Source organism: Carassius auratus, unplaced genomic scaffold, assembly GCF_003368295.1.
Source record: "Carassius auratus strain Wakin unplaced genomic scaffold, ASM336829v1 scaf_tig00009130, whole genome shotgun sequence".
In the NCBI taxonomy this organism is placed as follows: domain Eukaryota; kingdom Metazoa; phylum Chordata; class Actinopteri; order Cypriniformes; family Cyprinidae; genus Carassius; species Carassius auratus.
Window position 1 is genome coordinate 239,262 of NW_020524006.1, and position 20,819 is coordinate 260,080.

The following is a 20,819-nucleotide window of genomic DNA, read 5'->3' on the forward strand; positions in this document are numbered from 1 at the left end:
TAATTGTAACAGTAGCAAACCCACAAGTGTGGTCCAGTGTTAATTTGCACATTGATATTCCAAATCTTACACTACTAAGTGGCATACTTAATGTGGTGTACTGAAATAAACCAGCAGACAATGCATTTACGGAACAGAGTGCTATTTAAAAAAATAAGTGATTAAACGCACATCTAAAACGATAACTCTTAATCTATAACTAGCTAATTGAGGCATAATCATAATGGAATAGCTGTTACCAGTACCAAGTTTATGAAACGGAAGCTTATTTTTATTACAAAAATATATATACCCAAGTAAGTTATATTTACACAAGACAAAATCTTGAATCAAAAACTAGCTAAGTTACATCACACTGTCATGGCAGCTGCTCTGATCTCAATGCACACATTACCATGCAAAAGTTTATATAAGACCTTTCTCACAGTTTTTTTTTCTTTTATATAATTTATACACGTAGTTGCAGTTTCACTACAGCAGAAGGCTAATAGCACAGACAGTGGCCACAGAAATTGTGCCCACAGTATACTTTAAAAGGCTGTGCATTTGAGTAATTTCTTATGATAACCATAAATTAACACACACACACAAATAAAAATAAAATCTTGAAGTCCAACTGAGTACCTGACTTCATAATTTTGTACTTCTCCATGAAGGTTTTAAGTTTAAAGCACATTTTTACATTTTATGCACATGCCATAAGGGTCAATTTAACCGTCAGCCTCCGGTGCAAGTTGTCAGATTTTAGTGCTGAAAATTGAAAATATGAGTGCATACACTCAAATGTATTCTTATTTCCCCACATGAGCCAAGAAGGTATAGTTCAGTGTCTTACAGAGAAAGACGTTGAAAGACCTTCAAGTCCAACTTGTTTAATTCAAGTAAAATTTTATATTGATATATGTTTCATTTCTGACATATGTAGCACCATGTAAACAGAAAGCATCATATTTGTCAACAGTAGTGCTATCCAGAATACAATCATCTAAATCTGATTTCCAAAACTTAGAAGGATAAGGATGTGCAATATTTCACATTTCATTATTCGATATTTTGACAACTTCACCAGAAAAAGCTTTTAAGAAACAAGAATTGTACTCCTTTTTAAAGAGCTTCACTTTTTTCGCGATTTGCACCATAGTATTCTGTGTTTCTCAACTCTAAAATGGGTTGTACTTCTGTTCTAATATGGCAGCAGGGAAAACAGCCCTAAATGCAAATAATGTACAGGGCAAAAAACCATATGATTGTGCATGCATAAAATAGTAAAATATTAGACTATCAACCAAAGGTAAAATACTCTTTCCCTGTCTTTTGTTGTTGACATACAAGGTTGTGTGCCATTAACATCTGTAGTGCAACTTCATGTCACCTTGTAGCTGTAAATATGTATTTTAAAGAAAGTGCCATGGCATAAACAACTGATATCACCATTTAAAATATTAACATCACACTTTGGGTTTTACAGTAATTTCCCTGCAGTTCTTAAAATATCATTATGAATTATCAGGTATTGTTTTTTTGTTTTTGTTTTTTTATTCACCAGGACAGTGATATCCCTTTAACCATGTTAAATCCTCCAGCATGCCCCAATGCAAGTACACAATGGAGAGGACGACCATGATGTGCATAATCTGGTGACTATTAAACCAGTAGTCAAAGCGTCCAGGACTGAAGCGCTCTGGAAGGCGGGAAATATTGACTAGTCCTCCAAGTAATGCAAGAGTATCCATGGTGAGGTAGAGGCGAAGGGATGTGGGGCTTCCTCTGCCTGCACCCGTCAGACGCAACATAAAGAGAACCAGCCGGAAGATCGCCTGCCAGGCGAAAGATTGCAGGCGGTGCACATTACTCTGAGCAGAGACAGCACAGTGAACACCGTAGCCAGAGAGCAGGAGATATGCCAACATCGCCACACGCCGGGAGGATGGGTAACACAACAAAGTTATGTGAATGATTGGCAGAGCACCTGCAAAACAAAAAAGTACAGGGACTTCATTGAATAAAAGCTCTTGAAAGAATCAACAATCAGTGTCCCCTACTGAGAGAAGGAAAGTAAATCTGATAAAACCAACCTAAGCTGCTTGGCCGGTTCAGATTTTAGCTGGTTGTTCAGCTAGTCTCCCAACAAGAAGTGGTCAAAAGCCCTTCTGAAACCAGCTAAAACCAATCAACCAGCTTAGGCTAGGCTTTTTTTTTTTTTTTTTTTTTTTGCAGCAGGGCCGATGCCGGGAGAATGCAATTTTAACCAAGGTCAACCTCCACTTGGAATGCTATTTCGAGGCCCCCTTTAGAAATACAAATGCCCCAATAAGTGTAATAGCTCCCACATTAAGATTTAATTTGAAACTTTGAAAACAGTGACAATTTCAGTAATAAGGGATGATGTGTATTTTGAAATCAAAATTTATGTTGGTGCATAGCAGTGGTGATCTACTTCAATGCTGTTAATAATATCAAGGGGCTTCAATTTCCCAAATGGAAATCATATTTATACTGTTTCATATTCTCACTATTCCTATGTGGCATTAACCAAATGGAAAAGGGACTGATTTCAGATGAAGCTTTAGTGTCTTTTTAGCAGGTGATTGCAGAAAATCTTCTATAGATTATAGATTACAATAAGGCTAACATACTTTTACTAAAATGCCAGAAATGTTATTTCTTTAAATAAGAAGGCTGTGATTTACATTTAGCAGATGCTTTTATCCGAAACAGTTTACATTACGTAGTATTCACAGCACACATTTGATTGGTTCTTGCTTTCCCTGAGAATCGAACCCATGGCCTTAGTGTTAAGAGCGTCATGCTTTATACTGTTTGAGCTGAAGAAAGGTTATTTTATGATTCTCCCATCATTGAACAAAAATAGAAAATGTAAATGTAACTCCTTTACTTGGTACATGGTATTGGTATTCATGCAATACTATGAATGAGAAAATGCGTTTAAAATCTACAGCGTACTGTAAAACTGCATTATACTGTTTAATCTCTACTTGTGGCATATAGGGGAGAGCAGAGTGATTTGAGCCTGTGGGGAAGTTGAGCCACCCCTTGTTTCAAGACAACTTTAAGCAAAATCGGTGATATGACCACAAATATTTGAATATTTATGCATTTTACTCAGCATGTGATAGAGAGAGGCCATGGAACATTTTGTAACTACATTTAGGTTAAAAAAAACTTTTTTGCTTTTCAATGTGATTTTGGTATTTTTAAGGACTTGTGCTTGTTGTGTCTGAACAATTAAAAAAAAAAAAAGAAAAAAAAGGCAAATCACGTGTTTGTGCTTATAACATAAGGCTATAATGTTAGCTCTAAACTGCAGGATGATACAAGTTAAAATTGTAGGAGTGTGTTAATTTGAGCCAAATGTCCTTGGGTAAGTTGAGCCAGTGGCCCACCCCTTTTTATGATTATAAAGTAGCCTATTATTTTACTGTAATTATATGTAATTAATTTTACACCAAACAGGATTTCATTTTGTTCTTTGAAGTGAACTTGATTTTGTTCTGTACATTTTAAATACGCCTTTTTTATGAAAATTGGCCACTGAACTTTTTATTAAATTATATTTCCCTGCAACATTTATAAGTGGGATGTTGAGCACTATTATCCAATTTCTGTAAGGTCAGTTTTTTTTTTTTTGACATTTTGTTCAGAATTTGTTTAATAATTTAAAAACGCCTTCAGGCTTGTGAACTATCTTTGAATAAAACTTTTAAGAAGTCATCCATCCATCCATTCTATTATCCAAACCTATTATGTCCTTTTCAGTGCCAGTTCATCACAACGCGTACACATAGATTTTAAGTCATTTCTATTGAATTTACCTTCTTTTGATACAGCATGAGGTGAAAATATCATTATATTCAACATAATTAGTGGCATGGTTTAATTCCATGTGGCTCAACAGTGGCATGGTTTAATTCCATGCAGCTCAACTTACCCTCTCCATACGCTCAATTAATCCCAAGCAAAGAGACCACCGTTTTTTTTTTTTTTTTTTCTTTTTCTGGAAAGCCATATTTTGAAAGCAGTTTATTTTATTTTAGATTACAATTATTCCCAAGGATGCACTACATCCTGAAATATATGAACATATTTAAGTTAGACCCATTAATGTCATGTGCTCGCTTTAAACACACCAAGTAAAAACTGTTTTTTTTATTTTATTATATATGTTTTTTTTTAAATCAAGGTTATAGAGGTACTTAAAATAGACATAAATAATGTGTTAAAGTTGACATGAAAAAAAAAAAAAAAAAAACGGGAACCTTTTATGCATTTTGCCTGTACACAACAACAGTGTTCTGGGGACTGAAAATGCATATTTTTGTAAACCCCAAATTGGGGAATCTTTGAAAACAGTGACGTCATGCGTGTACACAGTATGTGTTATGCGTGTAGATTTTAAAACAAACACAAACAAACATACACAACAATGGCAGAGTATATATAACTGTTGTTGCTGCTTAAGAGTTTGCTAACACTTCTTCAGCAAAGTGTGGATTTACGTCACCAATATTACAACCAACAGTGGAGATGCACCATATGCAACATATAATCATCAATTTCTTACAGGTACCTTTACTAACAATGCAATTCAATTCAAGTTTATTTGTAAAGTGCTGTTTAACTATACAAATTTTTGCAGAGCAACTTTACAGAAAATGAAGTTTCTACAATATTTAGTAGTAGCTTATCAGTGGTGACTGCAATATGTACATATGGCATAAATGTAGGGAAAAAATAATTAAAGATGTAATCAAACAAATTTTATATAACAAAATTTGGTAGTTATACATGCTGTTTCAGGGTTGACAAGGTGACAGCACCTACCACTGTACCACTGTTATGCAGTGTATATACCAGGAATCTCTGTATAGTCCTACATTTGAAAGCTTACCAAGAGTGTTGACGAGACAGACACCAAACATGTCAAAGCACAGCAGTGTGTCATAAATAGGTGCTCCACCCTCATGGTTCATGAAGAGATGGTAGAAGACTGAACACACGGTGGGAGAGAGACAAGCCAAATAATGAACCACTCCTATCCACCACTCGACTTCAGCCCATGGGATACTCAAAGGCAAAAACAGCAAAAAACAGATGAAGGGGATACCTGATGGACGAAACACCAAGAAAAGAATGTGTTAGAATATAAGGCTGGTTTAATTTGAGTGAAATTAATTACTATGATAGAGTTGATGCAATGATCAAGCCAAATGTGTTCACTAACATTCTTAATATTAGCGTTTTCAACCAAATGTCCCCTGTAAATTGGAGACATACAGATTATGGAATAGTACACATTTCTTGATAATATTCCAGTAATATCCTGTGCTTTTTAAAATCAAGTACTTATCCATGTAGTCTGCATATACACACATACACGTGTTACTGTGATAGGATGCCACACAGTGATACAGTGATAGGAGCACAAAGCAAGTTCCATAAAGACATGGTAGGATGAGTTTGGCGTGAAAGAACTTGACTGGCCTGCATAGGGCCCTGACCTCAACCCCATGAAAACTATTTGAGATGAAATGGAAAGGAAGATTGCAAGCCAGACTTTCTTGTCCAGCGTCTGACCTCATAAAAACTAAATCTCATAGAAAGCCTTCCCAGAAGAGTAGAAGTTATAGCTGCAAGGAGGAGACCAACTGTATATTATTGTATCTGTATTTAAAATGCAATATCATTAAAGTCCCTGCTGTTGTAATGGTCAGGTATCTCAATACCTTTTTCCATGTAGTATATTTGATGTATCAGACTTTTATGGCTCATATAGCATGAAAATAAGGAGCTCCAGGAGAGAAAAAAAATATATATATAAAAAAATAAGCAATTTGGAGCAGTTGCTGATATTCATATGACAAAAATATGCATTTAATTTGCAAAGATTTCACAGCAAAAAGTCACATCACTGAAAGGAAATCTTAGAATTATACTAAAATGCCTTTTACATGCTAAAAATTATCAATCAGATGGTATAAGGCATGTAGTAGATTTTTAACAAAATCCGATTTTTATTATATTCATCAAATATGATAGTATGCTTTAAGGTTAACACTAGACATACATTAAAATGTATTCTAAAATTACAAATAAAATCTATAAAAAAAATCCAAGAACTTCCAAAATATTGGCCTCAAGAATTTTTACTGCACTTTTACCAATCACATCAATTACACAGCATAGCTTCCAAGACAGCAAATCCCTGACTAGGATTAGATCTAATCTGATGTAATGCTATTTACACACCCTTCCGTATAGTGTCACTTGGGTGAATGGTGGAGAAAGTAAACCTAAATTACATATTCAGAGGGTTCCCCTTCTCTTTAAGAGGGCCACTGGATTTCCCCATCTTGTTTCAATAACTTTCACATTATTAGTATTATAATGCATGCATTTTATACATTTTTACATTTTCAAAATTCATTTACAGCTCTGTTACTTTACAGCAGATGATATGTTAAACAAATTCCAGAAGTTACAATGCAAATTATGAAGGACATTTTTCATACCATGTGTATAGATGTTCCCAAATTCATTGTGCAGATATAACAAACTTCGCAGACAGTCTCTGTAAGTGGATGTAGGCCGGTATCCTGTCAGGACATACTTGTTGAACTGAAGATGTGGCGGTGAATTCTTAAAATCCAGAAGTTTTGGCCCAGTAAAAAAATCCATCGCATAAAAAGTAAAATATGCTCAGGTGTCCTTGACCACCTTCCCCTGGGAGGAAAATCTGTATCTCTTCAAATGTTTTACATTAAGCTATACATACATAGTTTTTAAGAACATTCTAGCTAGTGATTGCAAAAGTTGTAACTTCCTGGCACCAGATACCCATTGTCTCGGAAGTACTCTGTTGTAGAACTGCAGCAACTAGTTGCTAGCAAAGAAGCTGTGGGCCAATTTACTGCTACTTAGTGTCTTAGCCAATCAGCAGGCAGCAGTCAGACTCAGCAGAGGTCAGCTCATGGAAGATTACAGTTCCTTAAGTACAAACGCTAGCCTACTTGCAGACTTCGACACATGCTTTCTTGGTATTTATTTCCAAAGAATTCATTCAATTTGTATTTGCCTTCCTTTTCTGTAAAAAAATAAAATAAAATAAAAAGCCAACGTTTAATGCACAAAGTTTCGTATTTTATGCCAAATTTACATTTTTAGGTTATTTTTGTTTGTTTTATTTTGACAGAAAATGCAATATGCATTAAGCTCTGCATTTAAGTATTAAATGTCAGTGATTGTGGTAAATAATTGATATTCAAATCGTTACATATTTATAATAATGAGAATAAGAAAATATTCTAAAAATGAATATAGTTCAATTTGTTATTAGTTGCCAGTCAACATAATGTGTAATCACAATTGAGCATCTTAGGATCATCGCTGACCCTCTGTTTTTGTTAAAATATTATAATTCACGTTAGGTGGTTATTTGACTTTAATGTATACCAGATGTGATTGTCCTGCTTATACCATGATCACTTGCCAGCATAGATCAAAACTGCAAAAATGTACTGAACAGATAAAAATAAAGGTAATTTTTGTTATTTATGGAAGCTTATTTCCGGTATGGAATTAAATGAAATGAAAACTGTTTCATCTAACAATTCTGAATATTTTCCCTTCAATTCAGAGTTTATATCTCACAATTCTGACTTTTTTCTCTCAGAATTTTATTTTTACTAGATCTCACATGGATTTTTATGGTTACATTTATTTTACAATAAATCATTTAGCAAACACCTTTATCCAAAGCAACTTACAAATGAGGACAATAGAAGCATATTGTATTTACATATGTGATTCTGTCAGATGCGAGTTAAAACTAACTTGAATGGAGATACACATAACTGAAAGAGCATATACAAACATGACTAACCAAATTGGTCAATTGGTTTCTGTCCATCAATCTCAGGACCTTGTTGCAAGGCCTCCAGGCTTCTGTTTTCTGTTTAAATGAGAAAAAAAGGATGAAATGATGAGTTTAAATTCAAATGATCCATCTTTTTCTTAATTAAATTTTAAATTGGAGTTATAGGAAGTATAGTTGATTATGGTTGTGAATAAGTTAAATGCTATTAGGTTACCAGGATTTGCTGTGGATGGATTCTTCATTTGCGGCAAAGCTGGGTCGGACTGAATCTTGGTTTATTGCTTCTCTGGAGTTATTTGAGGAACAGCTGCATTTGGCACCAGAGGCACCTGTGCAGAAATACTGACTTGTAGCATAACTGATTGTGGTGCCACTAGAGTTACCGGTAACAGGACTTGTTCGAGCTCTAGTGCAACTGTTTGTGATGTTAGAGGAGAATTTGTCTGAGAACTGAGAGCTGATTCTGGTGCAGGCACTGCTCGAGGGACTTCTTTTGCAACTGGTTTTGAAGCTTTGTTTTGTGGAATTACAGGTATGGATAGTTTATAAGCTTTATTAGGTTTATAAAAACCTGGACCTTGCATAAATGGCTTTGGAGCAGGTGGAGGTGCCATAAAGTTAGGGGTTTTGCCCTGTTGAAGTGGTGCATTAAGATTTTGTCCTTTTGTTTGTTGCAGAACTGGTGGTAGTTCAGGAAGTAATCCTGTATTGGGCTCACATTAAGCCACAGTGCTTCATGGCTTAAAATCTCCCCTTTAGGTCCATTTCTACTAGAAACACCCTCTTTTCCAGTTGATAACAGGCATATATCCTAGAAGCCAAACCAATTTTACTACAAACTTACAATGCCCAAAATGACACTCGCATTCAGAGAGAGACGTATTTCTGAAAGGCGAATTATAAAACTACATCTATTCATGTCATGTGGAATTAAAATAGTACTTTTGATAATAATGATATACCTGAATTGGCTGCTTCATAAGGTCCTTCTAACATATGTCCAGGAACACAATAACCTGTACATCATAAGAGTATAGATATGACTATGTGTAGGTTTTACATCAGATGATGTAGAGTTCAATTGTTTAAAACTGGACCTAAAGCAGCTACCCAAATGAATGGTAAAATTCTGTACACACTAAAAATGGTAGAATATTAAAAATCACAATAAATACAAGATATGTGTACATATACTCAGTGTTTTACCACTAATGAACAACTCCAATAATATGGGTCATTAATCTAAATGTGGCTACAATACAATTGGAGTACTAGAAAAAAAAATCTAATCACATGCAATCAAAGTTGCAATCAAACATTTTTATACATAAATTATATATGATGTCTTATAACAGTAATAATAACATGCATCACATTTACCATGAGGCTTGGCTCCTTGTCCATTTCTGGGCCCAGCTTTAGCATCATATCCTTTAAAGCAGACCCAACATGCACACATTCAAATAATATAGAAATTTAAAACAATGGAAAAATAAACACACATCATACATATTACACACATATGTGGTCCCTTGGTTCCACCACTAGAATACCCTATATTTTGAAGAGAACCACCTAAAAAAAAAAAAAAAAAAAAAAAAAAATTGGATCTGTGTATCTTTAGAAACTTTAGACCCCTTGCCCATTTGAGAGTCCAGCTTTAGCAGCATATCATTTGAAGCAGACCCAACACACAAGGGATTCAAATTATATGGAAAATAAGACCAAGTTTACCTGCTTAAGGTCCCTTGGTTCCACCACAGGGATATCCCATACCTTGAAAAGAGCCTAGGAAAAATACTTAAGACCAGTATAATATTCAGTTCTTTTTTGAATGAATTATTAAAGGCACTGCAGAATCAAAGTAATATATAAATAAGGTGGTGACATCCATTTCATGACCTTTTTTAGGCTGCCTTGCTGCACCTCCATTAGCAAATCCTCCATATCCTGAACACAGCCAAACCCAAATCAGTTTAGACGTGCCCCAGTCACTTCATTTTATAATACAGACCTTAAGTGCTTTACTCCTAATAAACAAATCCTCCACCAATAATACAGATATTGATCTAAATAGGGCTACACTACAGTTAAAGGTGCATTATGTAATATTGACAGCTATCAGTTATTCTTCACAAGATTTCAGTTTACTGTGACGTATAGACCTGGTTCAAAAAATACCAAGGCCGATGCCCTCTCTCGTCAAACTGAAGAAATGGGCTGCTCAATCGTCAATGAGACTATTCTTCCCACGAAACTTCTCATTGCCCCTGTGCAGTGGGACATCATGACTGAAATAAACAACCTGAATATTCAGAACCCGCCCCCTTCCTGAATGTCCCGCTAATCTCACCTATGTTCCAGAATCCCTACGAGAACACCTGTTAACCCAGGTACATGTGTAAACCAGTTCAGGACACCCCGGAATCACTGCCACAGCGCATCTGCTCAAGAACCAATTCTGGTGGCACACTCTGCTAATTGATACCACCAAATTCGTCCAAAACTGCACCATCTGCAGCACGTCTAAAACCCCCAGACAACTACCAGCAGGACTGTTACAACCACTGCCCACACCACAACGCCCATGGTCTCACATCACCATCGACTTCATCACTGAGGAGTTTCATCAGACGCATCCGGAAAAACCGGCCCCTCGACCTCGTGGTAGACCCCGGCGTCGGTTGCTTCCTCGCGTCAGGAGCCCTATTCTTTCTTTTTCTTTTTTATTCTAGCCATTTTCTTTTTATTTATTATATTATTTAAAATCCCATGCTACTTGTACTGTGTTAACCTAACTGAGACTTGTTATAGCACTTATATATCATTGCTTCCACTGTCTTCATCTGTAAGTCGCTTTGGATAAAAGCGTCTGCTAAATGAATAAATGTAAATCAATAGAGATCAGTACAGTGTCCAACACCATTGTGGTATTCATGAATTTGCTCAAGTCAAAATGTGCCCTTAAGAAATTGCTTTTAAAAATGCTAAAAGCTCTCAAGGCCATGCTATATCATGAATAAAACAAATCAAAATATGTCCAAAACAAAACAGGGTCTCACATCTTTTAGTCATCAATCTAGATTAAAGTCAGTTCCTTTTTTTTTTTTTTTTACATTTTAATTTGCATGTGCTCTGCAATAGTGACAAATACATATTACATATGACGCACAATAGATCACCTTTAAAATATACCTTGAAAGGGAAAAAAAACAAAACCTTACAATTAGCCAAATTAAAACTTTATTATAAACCATGGGTGTTCAATCCTGTTCCTGGAGGGTGGGTGTCCTGCAAAGTTTAGCTCTTTGAATTAAACACACCTGAACCAGCTAATCATGGCCTTAATAGGCAAAATTGAGACTTTCAGGCAAGTGTAAGCAAGTTGGAGCTAAACTTTCCAGAACACCGGCCTTCCAGTACTGAGTTTGGACATCCCTGGTATAAACTTTTAGGCCCAGTTTACACAGAGATATGCTTAGCTGTATATGTATAAAATAAATACAAAAATCTGAGTTTCTTCCAGACGGATCCAGTTTTTTGGGGGCCGAAACCGCTGTTTTTTTTTTTTTATTGGGTTCCAGAGTGGATAAATCTGAAAACGATTCCCTTGCATTTTTGGTGTACAGCCAATCCGTATATTTTGTGAAACAATGATGTCATCACCCCACGTCTAAACCCTAGTCAGACACCACTACATCACTTACAGTAACAGCAACAGCGGACTTCATGCTTGTGTTCATGCTGCAGAAGCTACAGAGTCTATTAGCTTTTCTAAAAAAATATATATATATTACTAAAGCAAAGATGTTTGTATACAGCGCACAAGGTTTATGCACATGCAACTGTTACCTGTTTTTAGTGCATCTCTTTGACAGAATTAAAGCGACAAACTGGTTTGGCATTTATACTATATCATTTTGAATCAATTTCAGTGGTTTTGTGTCAACAGAATTTTCTTTTAGAACGAGGAAAAATATCAGATAGGAAAACATGGCTTCAACAACAGCGGTTCTCAATCTGGATACACCGATAAAAAATCTGATAACATTAGATTTTACTGTTTTCCACCACACTAACCATGTGTTTTAGTACTTTCTGCAAAGGGCCACAGCAAGTTATTTTTTGGGACACTACACAAAGTTGTCTTTGATAACTGTTGAAAGTTCGAAAATAGTTCTCAGTTAACCCCTTCTAAAACTATTACAAACATGACAACATGTACAAAAGTATGAGGAACAATTTATATGGATCCCATACCTGCAGAGAGTTGGCTGCTTCAGTAAATTGCATGTAGATTTAAAATGTTTTGATTTTCTTGTGTCTTTTCTAGTCTCATTTTAGAATGGTGAGAGCCGCTGAGTTCAATGTGAGTTTCATGGCAAAAAATAAGTTGGAATATGATGATGCAGCATTGAAAGGTTCTAGCACTTTGCAAAATTAAAATCTTCATCAGTTCATTTGAATTTGAATCTGGTTCAGGCGTGTTTAATTATGGTTGGAGCTAAACTCTGCAGGACAATAGCCCTCCATAAACATGTTTGGACAGCCCTGTCCTAAGAGATATGCCAAGTGCAGAGTACTGAGTGCAGTGTTTGTACTCACTCCAAGTTGTTCTTTAGTTGGTGAACAGTCCGCTTGTCCAGATATCGACAGAACAGTGCTCAGCAGGAGTTGTCTGGGATAGCTGCCGGGCCACATGGAATACTGTTTCCGTCCTGGATGGGACATTTCAACAAGCCATTTTAACATGCCATTTAAAAAAAAAAAAAAAAAAAGATTGTTGCCATTCACTGAACACAAATTTCAAACATTAATAATATATTTGAAAAATATGAAACGCTATAAGAAGAAATCTTAAATATTACTGGTTCTTGTATACAACAAACAGAACAATATCTACAGAATTCTAGATGTTCAATTACTTGAACTGGGCTTAAACTTGGATCTGTATGGAAAAACTGCCAAATATCTTTCAGAGAGTGATGTTTCAGTAGTTATTACAAATAATTTAAGGGCAAGCACAAACAATACCAGGCCTCAAAATCTCCAATGCTGGGCTCCATGGGAAAGTCAGAAGATAAAATCCTTTCGCCCTGTGAGAGCAGAGCATACAACAGCGACAGACCAAACTGCAAACAAAAAGTTAATTTCAGATAGCAATACCACCACTAGGCAACCCTGAGATTTAAAGCTGTTGAACATCAAATATCATCTAACAGGGATCATACTAAACTACACATAAAAATGACAAACTTAATTAAAAAACAACTCTGTAAAAGCTGACCTTATTTTGACAGGCCAATGTTAAATGTGTGTCTTTCGAGTCAGGCAGTGATGTGGTGAACTCTTTGAGAATTTGGATTAGCTGACTGAATGCAAGTCGATCAATCACAACACGGAGAGATGGATACCGAACAGGCAGAGTCTGAGAAGAGGTTAAAGCTTGAGGATCACAAAAAAAAAAAAAAAAAAAAAAAATTATATATATATATATATATATATATATATATATATATATATATAAAACAATATTACATGTTCCACACCTCATCTGCATCTCTGCTCATCAATAATGGAAGGTGTTTGGTCACTACACCCAGGATATGCAGAGATGTATCATGTGACAGGAAGGGGAGGGTCTGGCAAGCATCCTCTTTAATTCACAGAAAGCCAGTGAGCTGGGACCCATATTCCCAGATCATGTCTGATAAAGAGAAGGAATGGATAATCAGGCTGCAGATGATCCAGCTACAGAGTGAAAATCCACATCAGTGGACATCAGTGAGGTAAACCTTTAGGCTCGATCGACCTTTCACAGTCTTCACAACAGCTGGGTCCTCAAACAGCTGCCCTCGAGCTGCTCTTCCTCTCTGAGACCAGCCTGTAGGAGTGTGGGGCCAGACACGAGATCCTGGTCTGGAGGGTGAATAGGAACTGTGAGGGGAAGGTGATCTGGGAGGTGGAAGTGGTGAAGATCGTGGAGTTGGGGAGTTATCACTAAACAGCAGGAGGAGATCCATAGGGTCAGCATCTGGATTGTCACCACTCGTGGCATCATCTGGGTTCATTTTTTTGCATAGTGACATTAGAGAGTCAGTTTAAAAAAATGTTTAGTGATAATGCTTAAAGAGATTAAAATCAATCTAACAAATTTTCATCTCTACCCATCCCAGAAAAATAAATACATGGGAGAATTTCAGCTTCAGACATTTAGCTTATATTTTAAACACATTATATGTTGGATTCCAGTCACAGTTTGTGCATGATATCCAATTCCTGTAGGTTTACAGATTTTATAATATAACAATACCCAAGCCAAATGTCTCCTCATTGAAGAGGTCAATCTCCTCATCCTCTTCAGCCATTGCCTGCAATAGTCCACATTCATCATCCTCCTCTTCTCCTTTGTCGCTCCACTGATCCCCATTCTCTGGCCAGCTGGCATCAGGAACAGATTCCCCAGTTTTCTCCTGAACACAGAAAGAGAAACAATATGTATTATAAAATATTGCTAACAATAACCATAAAGTTTGTGTAAATACATCAGGACATGATATACTCCAAATTCAGCTTTTAAAAGATATAGTAAATTAAAATCTTTAATATAAAAAAAACTAAAAAACTTTAATATCAGTATTAAATTTAATCATCCTTTATCTGAGCCTTATTACTCCCATTTAATTACCATGCATATAATCGTGTAGTATTAAATGATTTCAAGTTTGTTTTTGTAATATAGAAATAGATGTTAGCACAAATGTAACATTTAAAGGGGGGGTGAAATACTCGTTTTCACTCAATATCCTGTTAATCTTGAGTACCTATAGAGTAGTACTGCATCCTTCATAACTCCAAAAAGTCTTTAGTTTTATAATATTCATAAGAGAAAGATAGTCTGTACCGATTTTTCCTGGAAAAACATGACCGGCTGTAGGCGTGACGTGTGGGCGGAGCTAAAGAATCACGAGCGCCAGTAGGCTTTTGCGTTGAGAGCATGTGGAAACTGTGACATTACCGTGAGGGAAAAACCATCATCCAAAACAAACCATGGCTTACAGTCAGATTCAGCCGTTTATTTATGATCCAGAATCAGATCCCGAGGCTGAAACTGAATGAGAGCAGCAGCAGCAACGACTCGCTCCGAGTGGGGCTCGAACCAGGGTCTCCGGCATGGGAGGGGACGCACTAACAAGGAGGCAGAGATATTTGAAGCAGTTTTACTCACCGCCTGCGGTTCCAACACACGATCGTGACCCTTTTTCGTTGGGATTGCATCATCCTTAAGAAAAAAATGATACGCAAATCCGTCGTCAAACTGGGCCTTGTTTGTAAAACAAGCATCTTCGAAATGCAGGGAACAAACACAAACACTTGCACAACTCCGTTGATGCTCTGTAAAAATAAACTTCATCCACTGGTCCCTTAATGCTGTTCTTTTTTTGGTAATCTGTGCAGGGTTGTCTTGCCCTGGCAACCAAAAACACACTTCTTTTGTGACTTTTCGCAACACTCTCGCTCTGATCAGAGAATCGCTCTGATCAGTGAAATGTCTGTGCTCAGCCTCCCTATACAGGAGCGCGCGCTCTTCCGGCAGAAGTGCCCTAGGACCCATATAAGGAAATTCCGCTCCATCTAACGTCACACAGAGCCATACTCGAAAAAGACTTTCGGAAACTTGTGACAAACCGGAAGGAGTATTTTGGGAACAAAAATACTCCTTCAAACGTACAACTTAATTTTTGAAACTTTGTCCATGTTTAGCATGGGAATCCAGCTCTTTAACAGTGTAAAAAACACTGGAAAAAAGTGATTACAAATAGTGAAAAATTACAACCAGTCGCATACACTTTTATAAACATAGCCTACATATACACACTCTTATAAATACATTACTTCTAACCTAAAACTTTCACCTACTTTTTATAAGCTATAAAACTGAATACCAATGCTGTTTTTCTTGTATTGCATTCAAAGAAAGTGTTAACACTTTTCAATAAGGTTAATTTATTAACATCACCTCACTACATTAGTTAACATAAACTAAACATTTAAAGCATGTCTTAATCTCAGTTAATTTCAATATTAACACAATCGCAACGTTAACAAGTAATTAAATAAAAAAGTTGTATCTGTTATAATTAATGAAACGGAGCAAGCATCGACTGTTGTATTTTTAATCAACTAACGTTAAGAGTAATTATCGCTGTAAACGTTTTTATTTAGCGCAAGTAAATGCATTAACCCATGCTATCTAATAGGACCTTACTGTAAAGTGATAACGAAAATATTACATGAATGCGTAAACCTATGATTTAAGGCATTTGCATGGCATGGGCTTTCGTTCTTTTCGCCAATTTAAAATGTGCCACCCATTCACAGTTTTATTGCTTCATGTACTTACGGGATATTCAGAATCACCCATTTAAATATAGTCAGTATTTTGTGAAATATTTAATTAAGCTTCCACCCTCGCTGAACGTCTACAACAACCAGTGCTGTTACAAGTGCTTATCAGTGTTTCGAAATGAACACACCTGCGCGTTTCGAGGTGGTACTTTACGCAAGGGGCGTAACCACCATATAGTTTCCAAGTTCGCTGAGACTTCGGTCTCTGCAGAGCAAAAGTGGGCGTTTATCACCTTGTGGGTGTTTTCAAACTGCTGGGTGTTTCTTAATCATGCAATTAACCCCACCCCTAAACCTAACATCACTATGACGTCAACCAATCAGGTATCATGATGTAAAAACACCCTGATTTGGTAACTCCCATTACTTTCCTGCAGATACCTATACTTGGAGTTCGCTTATTTTGGGCTTTTGACCAGAATAAAGTTGTGTATTTGGGCTTGTTAGTGGCTGGCTCCCACAGGACAAAATGTATAGTCGTGTGTATGATTAGTGTGATTTTGTTAGTGTCTGTTAGTGCCATAGCAATCGATGCTCTTTTCGTACTGTAGGCATGTTTGCTCTGCTTTGGAAAAGGTCATTTTCCATCCACTCCTTCCTGTTTATTTTGGACACAATTTCCCCTTGGACACTTACTCCTGTTTTGGACAGTTTGTTTCATTTTCTGTTAAAAATAAAAGCCTGCCTTCTTTGAACTGATTGCTCCTTTCACTCATTTTGACATTGACAAGCGTTGTCAGACTTAGGCAGATCAACCGCCTAAAATGTTACGTTTTACACCTTTTTTCATTCTGATAACATATAGAGTTGTGAAAAAAATGTCATGCAGTTGAGCAAATCAAGAATTTCCGACCGTATCTAATTACTGGGGAAGACGACTTCCTTTGCAGTGTTGCCAAGTTTCTTCAAAAGAAATAAGCGACCTCTGAAAAAAAAAAAGACCAAATTGACCATCACGGCATAAATGCACTTAATTTAAAACTGATTATATTGTCCTCAAAACTCGTAAGACGTGCATTAGTTTTAACTTTCCCATACTACTTAAATAATTATTTCCCGGGTTAATATAAATAATGCATATTTATAATTACGCCTATGCAGGAATTCCTTTTAATTTTAGAAATTTATGTAGCATCAAAAGCTTCTTTTAATGATATAAATCAAGTTACTTAGACTGTTAAACGTCACTGCGTGTTAAGTTTAAACGCATGCTGTCACGATTAATAGCTATTGGGGTGGTGGGCAAATCACCAAATATGTTCCACCTAATCGGGTTCGATTCCCGCAATTCGTGCCAAGTGAAAAACAAAAGAAACGTATAAAATCTGGAACATACATTTTCTTTGAAATTTTCACACTGCTTTTGTCTGCTAGTTTTAACAATCTGCATAAAGAGTGAACAACAGTAAAAGACTCTGGCCAGCATTTAATTAATCAAATAAAACGTTATGTACAGATGTCTTATATTTAATCGTTTTAGTTAAAATAATAGATTACAATTTTTAGTTTGTAAAAGGTGCCATTATACTGTACATTTTTAGACCGTGCTACAGTTGCATTTACACCTTCTTGACCACCAGAGAACGGTGTTTACTTGTAGCCAGTGTTCGGTGCTTAGATGTGGTGAATCCACTGATCTAATAATATAGAATATATAGATAAGTGAGTGAATCATTTTGCTAAGAACTTGGTTTAATTGATTAGTAGTTTCTAAAAGCTTTGTTTCCCCACCAACTACCTTGCTGATCGTTGCGCTTACTTGCAGCCAAATGCGACATCTTCTTCTGACAGGGTCAGGGACAGGCCCAAATCAGAATGAGCGTCTGCGCCGCTAAGCAACGCCCATTTCCGGGTATACCCGCAGTATGAGGAATGCTGACGTCAGTGTCAGCTGTTTTCACACAACAAGCTCTCATGCCGGCAGGACATAGCTTCACAATGACAGAACGTGACGAGCAGAGCTAGTCGCTGTGTATATCGACTAAGCGTCGGATCAGGTTTACCAGTGGCAGTAAACGGGCTTGACTGCTGTGGTGGATTTTCAACCCAGCTATATTCGCCTTCGATCGGATGAAATCGTACAGGCGGCCGTACAGATAAGGTGTGGGTTTCCTTCTGACTGTGCATTTTTCAGCATTTTTCTGTTGTTCTTTTTACGTTATGTTAATCTATGTTAGTACTGTAGTTTGCTCGTAGTGGTTTTGAACATGTGAGCTGGTGTGCTTTTGTCTTTGTTTACAATCCTGGGCAGTGGCAGATGCTGTCACTTATATTAATATGGAAAAACTAAAATGCAAACTCGCTTTTGAACACACAGACGCGTTTAATTTAATTTTACAATAATAATTTTGTTATCTATATTGTTAAGGTTTCATTTAATTAAAGAAATTCACTTAAGAAGAGATTGCAAATATGATTTTTTTCATCATAATGCAGTGAAGCACATTTTGCAAGTTGTGAAATTTAGAGTATTTGTAAAAAAAAAAAAAGAAAAAAAAGAAGTGAAATCTGTAAAAATTTATTTAACACTTTTCATAAACGTTTTGAATGAGATATTTTTGAAATTATCATTGTGTATTTTCAGATACAGACTGTTCTGTTATTTGTGAAAGGTTGTTAATCAAAATGTGTTCTTAAAAAATAATGAGACAGTTATTCATGATAAATTAATGTTAAAAATTATTTAATTGTGGAAAAATATAGAAATTAATATATATAAATCAGCTGGAAATGTGACCACAGTTGTAGAATGACCCTCCTCAGAGTATCCAACTATTACTCATCATATCACATGACTGGCAATTCCACTGTTTGTCTTAGTATATATTTTGTTTATTAATTAACCATCCCTTTTTTAGTTGGGGGCAGCAAACTTTAGATTTGAGAGATATATCTCTTTTTGCAATGTTATTTCCTATTCTATATTTTATATGCAAACATTTTTCCCAGATTAAGTGGGTGCATGAAACCTAAGGCATCTTCTGAAGGATTTTTCATGATAGCTATATCTATTGATTGTTCCAAAGGACAACAACAAAAACAGTTCATGTTTCAATCAGCATTTCTCCAATGCAAACTTCTTGTCTGTTTGATAAGAGCATTTCAAGCAGATGATATTCCGGTAAACACTTTTGTGATGTTTTGAAAGCTTGAAGGTCAGACACAGGTAATGGTGGTCTTTAGGTAATGTGACACTCCCTCGCTACAAAAGACTAATATTGATGATGCCAAAACTTTGAGCCCCATAATGATCTCTCATAATCATTAATGATCCATGAGCTCTTCCATAATGACTTTAGTCTAGCCTGTATGATGCAAATAATGACCATGCTGATTTTTGCTTACTCTGTCACGTAGCTTTAATGATAAGAAGGGGATTAGACTTTTTTGTATTACTACTTTTATCCAGTTAGTTAGCTTAACTGACTAGTTAGTAAAGTCATGCAGCTTTGTTTGCTGTGGTTTAGAACATAATGGCTACAAAGATCCATAGATCCAATATCTCAGAATGGTTTTCAGGCCTGGTTTATATGTGGTAATAAATCAGATATATATCAGTTATAGATTTGTGTCTGCCATGTAAGAGGACAGATGAGATATTCTCCTGTCGATGCGAGCTTTACGTTGCTGAAAAAGTAGCGGTGGCGTGGTGGCAATGATGTGACCTGAGGTGGACACCAACCGAGATCACATGACTCTTTTCAGTGGAGGACAAAGGCTCAACCCGGTAGACTCATGCTGATGTTTTATGTCTTTTGAGCCTTTGAGCAAGGAGAAGCATGTATTGTCTGCATCCATTGCAAATTGAGCCATTATCACATTATTTCTTGTGTAAGCTTTTATGTCTATCTTGGGATGTTTCTTCAAGTGTATAGTGGAAATACAGATATCAGGTTTAGGTCACTTAAAAAAAAAAGATTTAAGCTGGTTTAAAAAAAAAAATTGATTTAGTCAACAAATTGGGAATCAAGACCTGCAACGTAAATGCGTTCTAATATGGCTGCTCGAAAGCTTCAGTTCAGGAGGTGGTCCTGTTGTAATTAGTAATATACAGCATAGGGATCAGTGTGTGTGCTGTGTTTTTCTTGGTCGTTTGCCGCTGTTTGCATGTATGTAAAAATCTCACTCACATTTAAAGAGGAAAACCTAAAAGAAATGTTACCCTCCAAATCCAGATTACACATGAGTATTTATGTACAGTTGTAAGAAATAGTTTGTGGACACTGTGATTACCTGGATTTTCTCATCAATTGCTCATACATTTTAAGACGTAAAATAACCAAACACAATATGGCAAAACAAATAACAAACAATTGTACTTTATTGAAGACACTGAGTAATCATTAACACGGCATGCTGGGGAAAAATAAGTTAAACACTTTTGCAAAAACTGTCTCGGGTGTTTAAGTCAGGCATGGAACACACTAGACCATTTTCAATTCTTACCCGATTTTAAACCTATGAGAGATCACATACATGAAGAGAGTTTCAACCGATTTTTAGCCTTAAAATCCTC

The 20,819-nt window shown here is 36.2% G+C and overlaps 1 protein-coding gene and 1 pseudogene across 6 annotated transcripts; one reads left to right on the plus strand and one right to left on the minus strand.

Annotated features, from left to right (window-relative positions):
* Nucleotides 1–2: 2 nt before the first annotated feature.
* On the minus strand, nucleotides 3–18,123 carry LOC113072473 (progestin and adipoQ receptor family member 4-like). 6 transcript variants are annotated; one of them, XM_026245457.1, is made up of 14 exons: nucleotides 18,042–18,123; nucleotides 14,208–14,367; nucleotides 13,707–13,955; nucleotides 13,444–13,601; nucleotides 13,182–13,339; nucleotides 12,929–13,026; nucleotides 12,500–12,612; nucleotides 9,629–9,844; nucleotides 9,275–9,325; nucleotides 8,857–8,910; nucleotides 8,109–8,223; nucleotides 7,901–7,969; nucleotides 4,910–5,125; nucleotides 3–1,969 (listed from the first exon to the last, which is right to left on the minus strand). In XM_026245457.1, exons 11-14 carry the CDS (start codon nucleotides 8,134–8,136, stop codon nucleotides 1,536–1,538), a joined length of 747 nt encoding a protein of 248 aa, XP_026101242.1. In that variant the 5' UTR covers nucleotides 8,137–8,223; nucleotides 8,857–8,910; nucleotides 9,275–9,325; nucleotides 9,629–9,844; nucleotides 12,500–12,612; nucleotides 12,929–13,026; nucleotides 13,182–13,339; nucleotides 13,444–13,601; nucleotides 13,707–13,955; nucleotides 14,208–14,367; nucleotides 18,042–18,123; the 3' UTR covers nucleotides 3–1,535. The 6 variants fall into 6 exon arrangements, with proteins under 6 accessions (XP_026101242.1, XP_026101243.1, XP_026101245.1 ...); XM_026245458.1 differs by having other exon boundaries at nucleotides 13,690–13,955; XM_026245460.1 differs by having other exon boundaries at nucleotides 13,444–13,955; nucleotides 18,063–18,123.
* A 75-nt stretch (nucleotides 18,124–18,198) lies between these two features.
* The window catches only part of LOC113072470 (serine-rich coiled-coil domain-containing protein 2-like), a 48,269-nt pseudogene continuing 45,648 nt past the window's right edge, over nucleotides 18,199–20,819 (plus strand).

What these genes read in the sequence shown, in the direction of transcription:
- LOC113072473 (XM_026245456.1), bottom strand. Translation starts at nt 6,696, where the DNA reads ATGGATTTTTTTACTGGGCCAAAACTTCTGGATTTTAAGAATTCACCG. An exon ending in TGGGAACATCTATACACATG is followed by an intron (nt 5,126 to 6,530) that starts GTATGAAAAATG and finishes TTCGTCCATCAG; the next exon opens with GTATCCCCTTCATCTGTTTT. An exon ending in CTGTCTCGTCAACACTCTTG is followed by an intron (nt 1,970 to 4,909) that starts GTAAGCTTTCAA and finishes TTTGTTTTGCAG; the next exon opens with GTGCTCTGCCAATCATTCAC.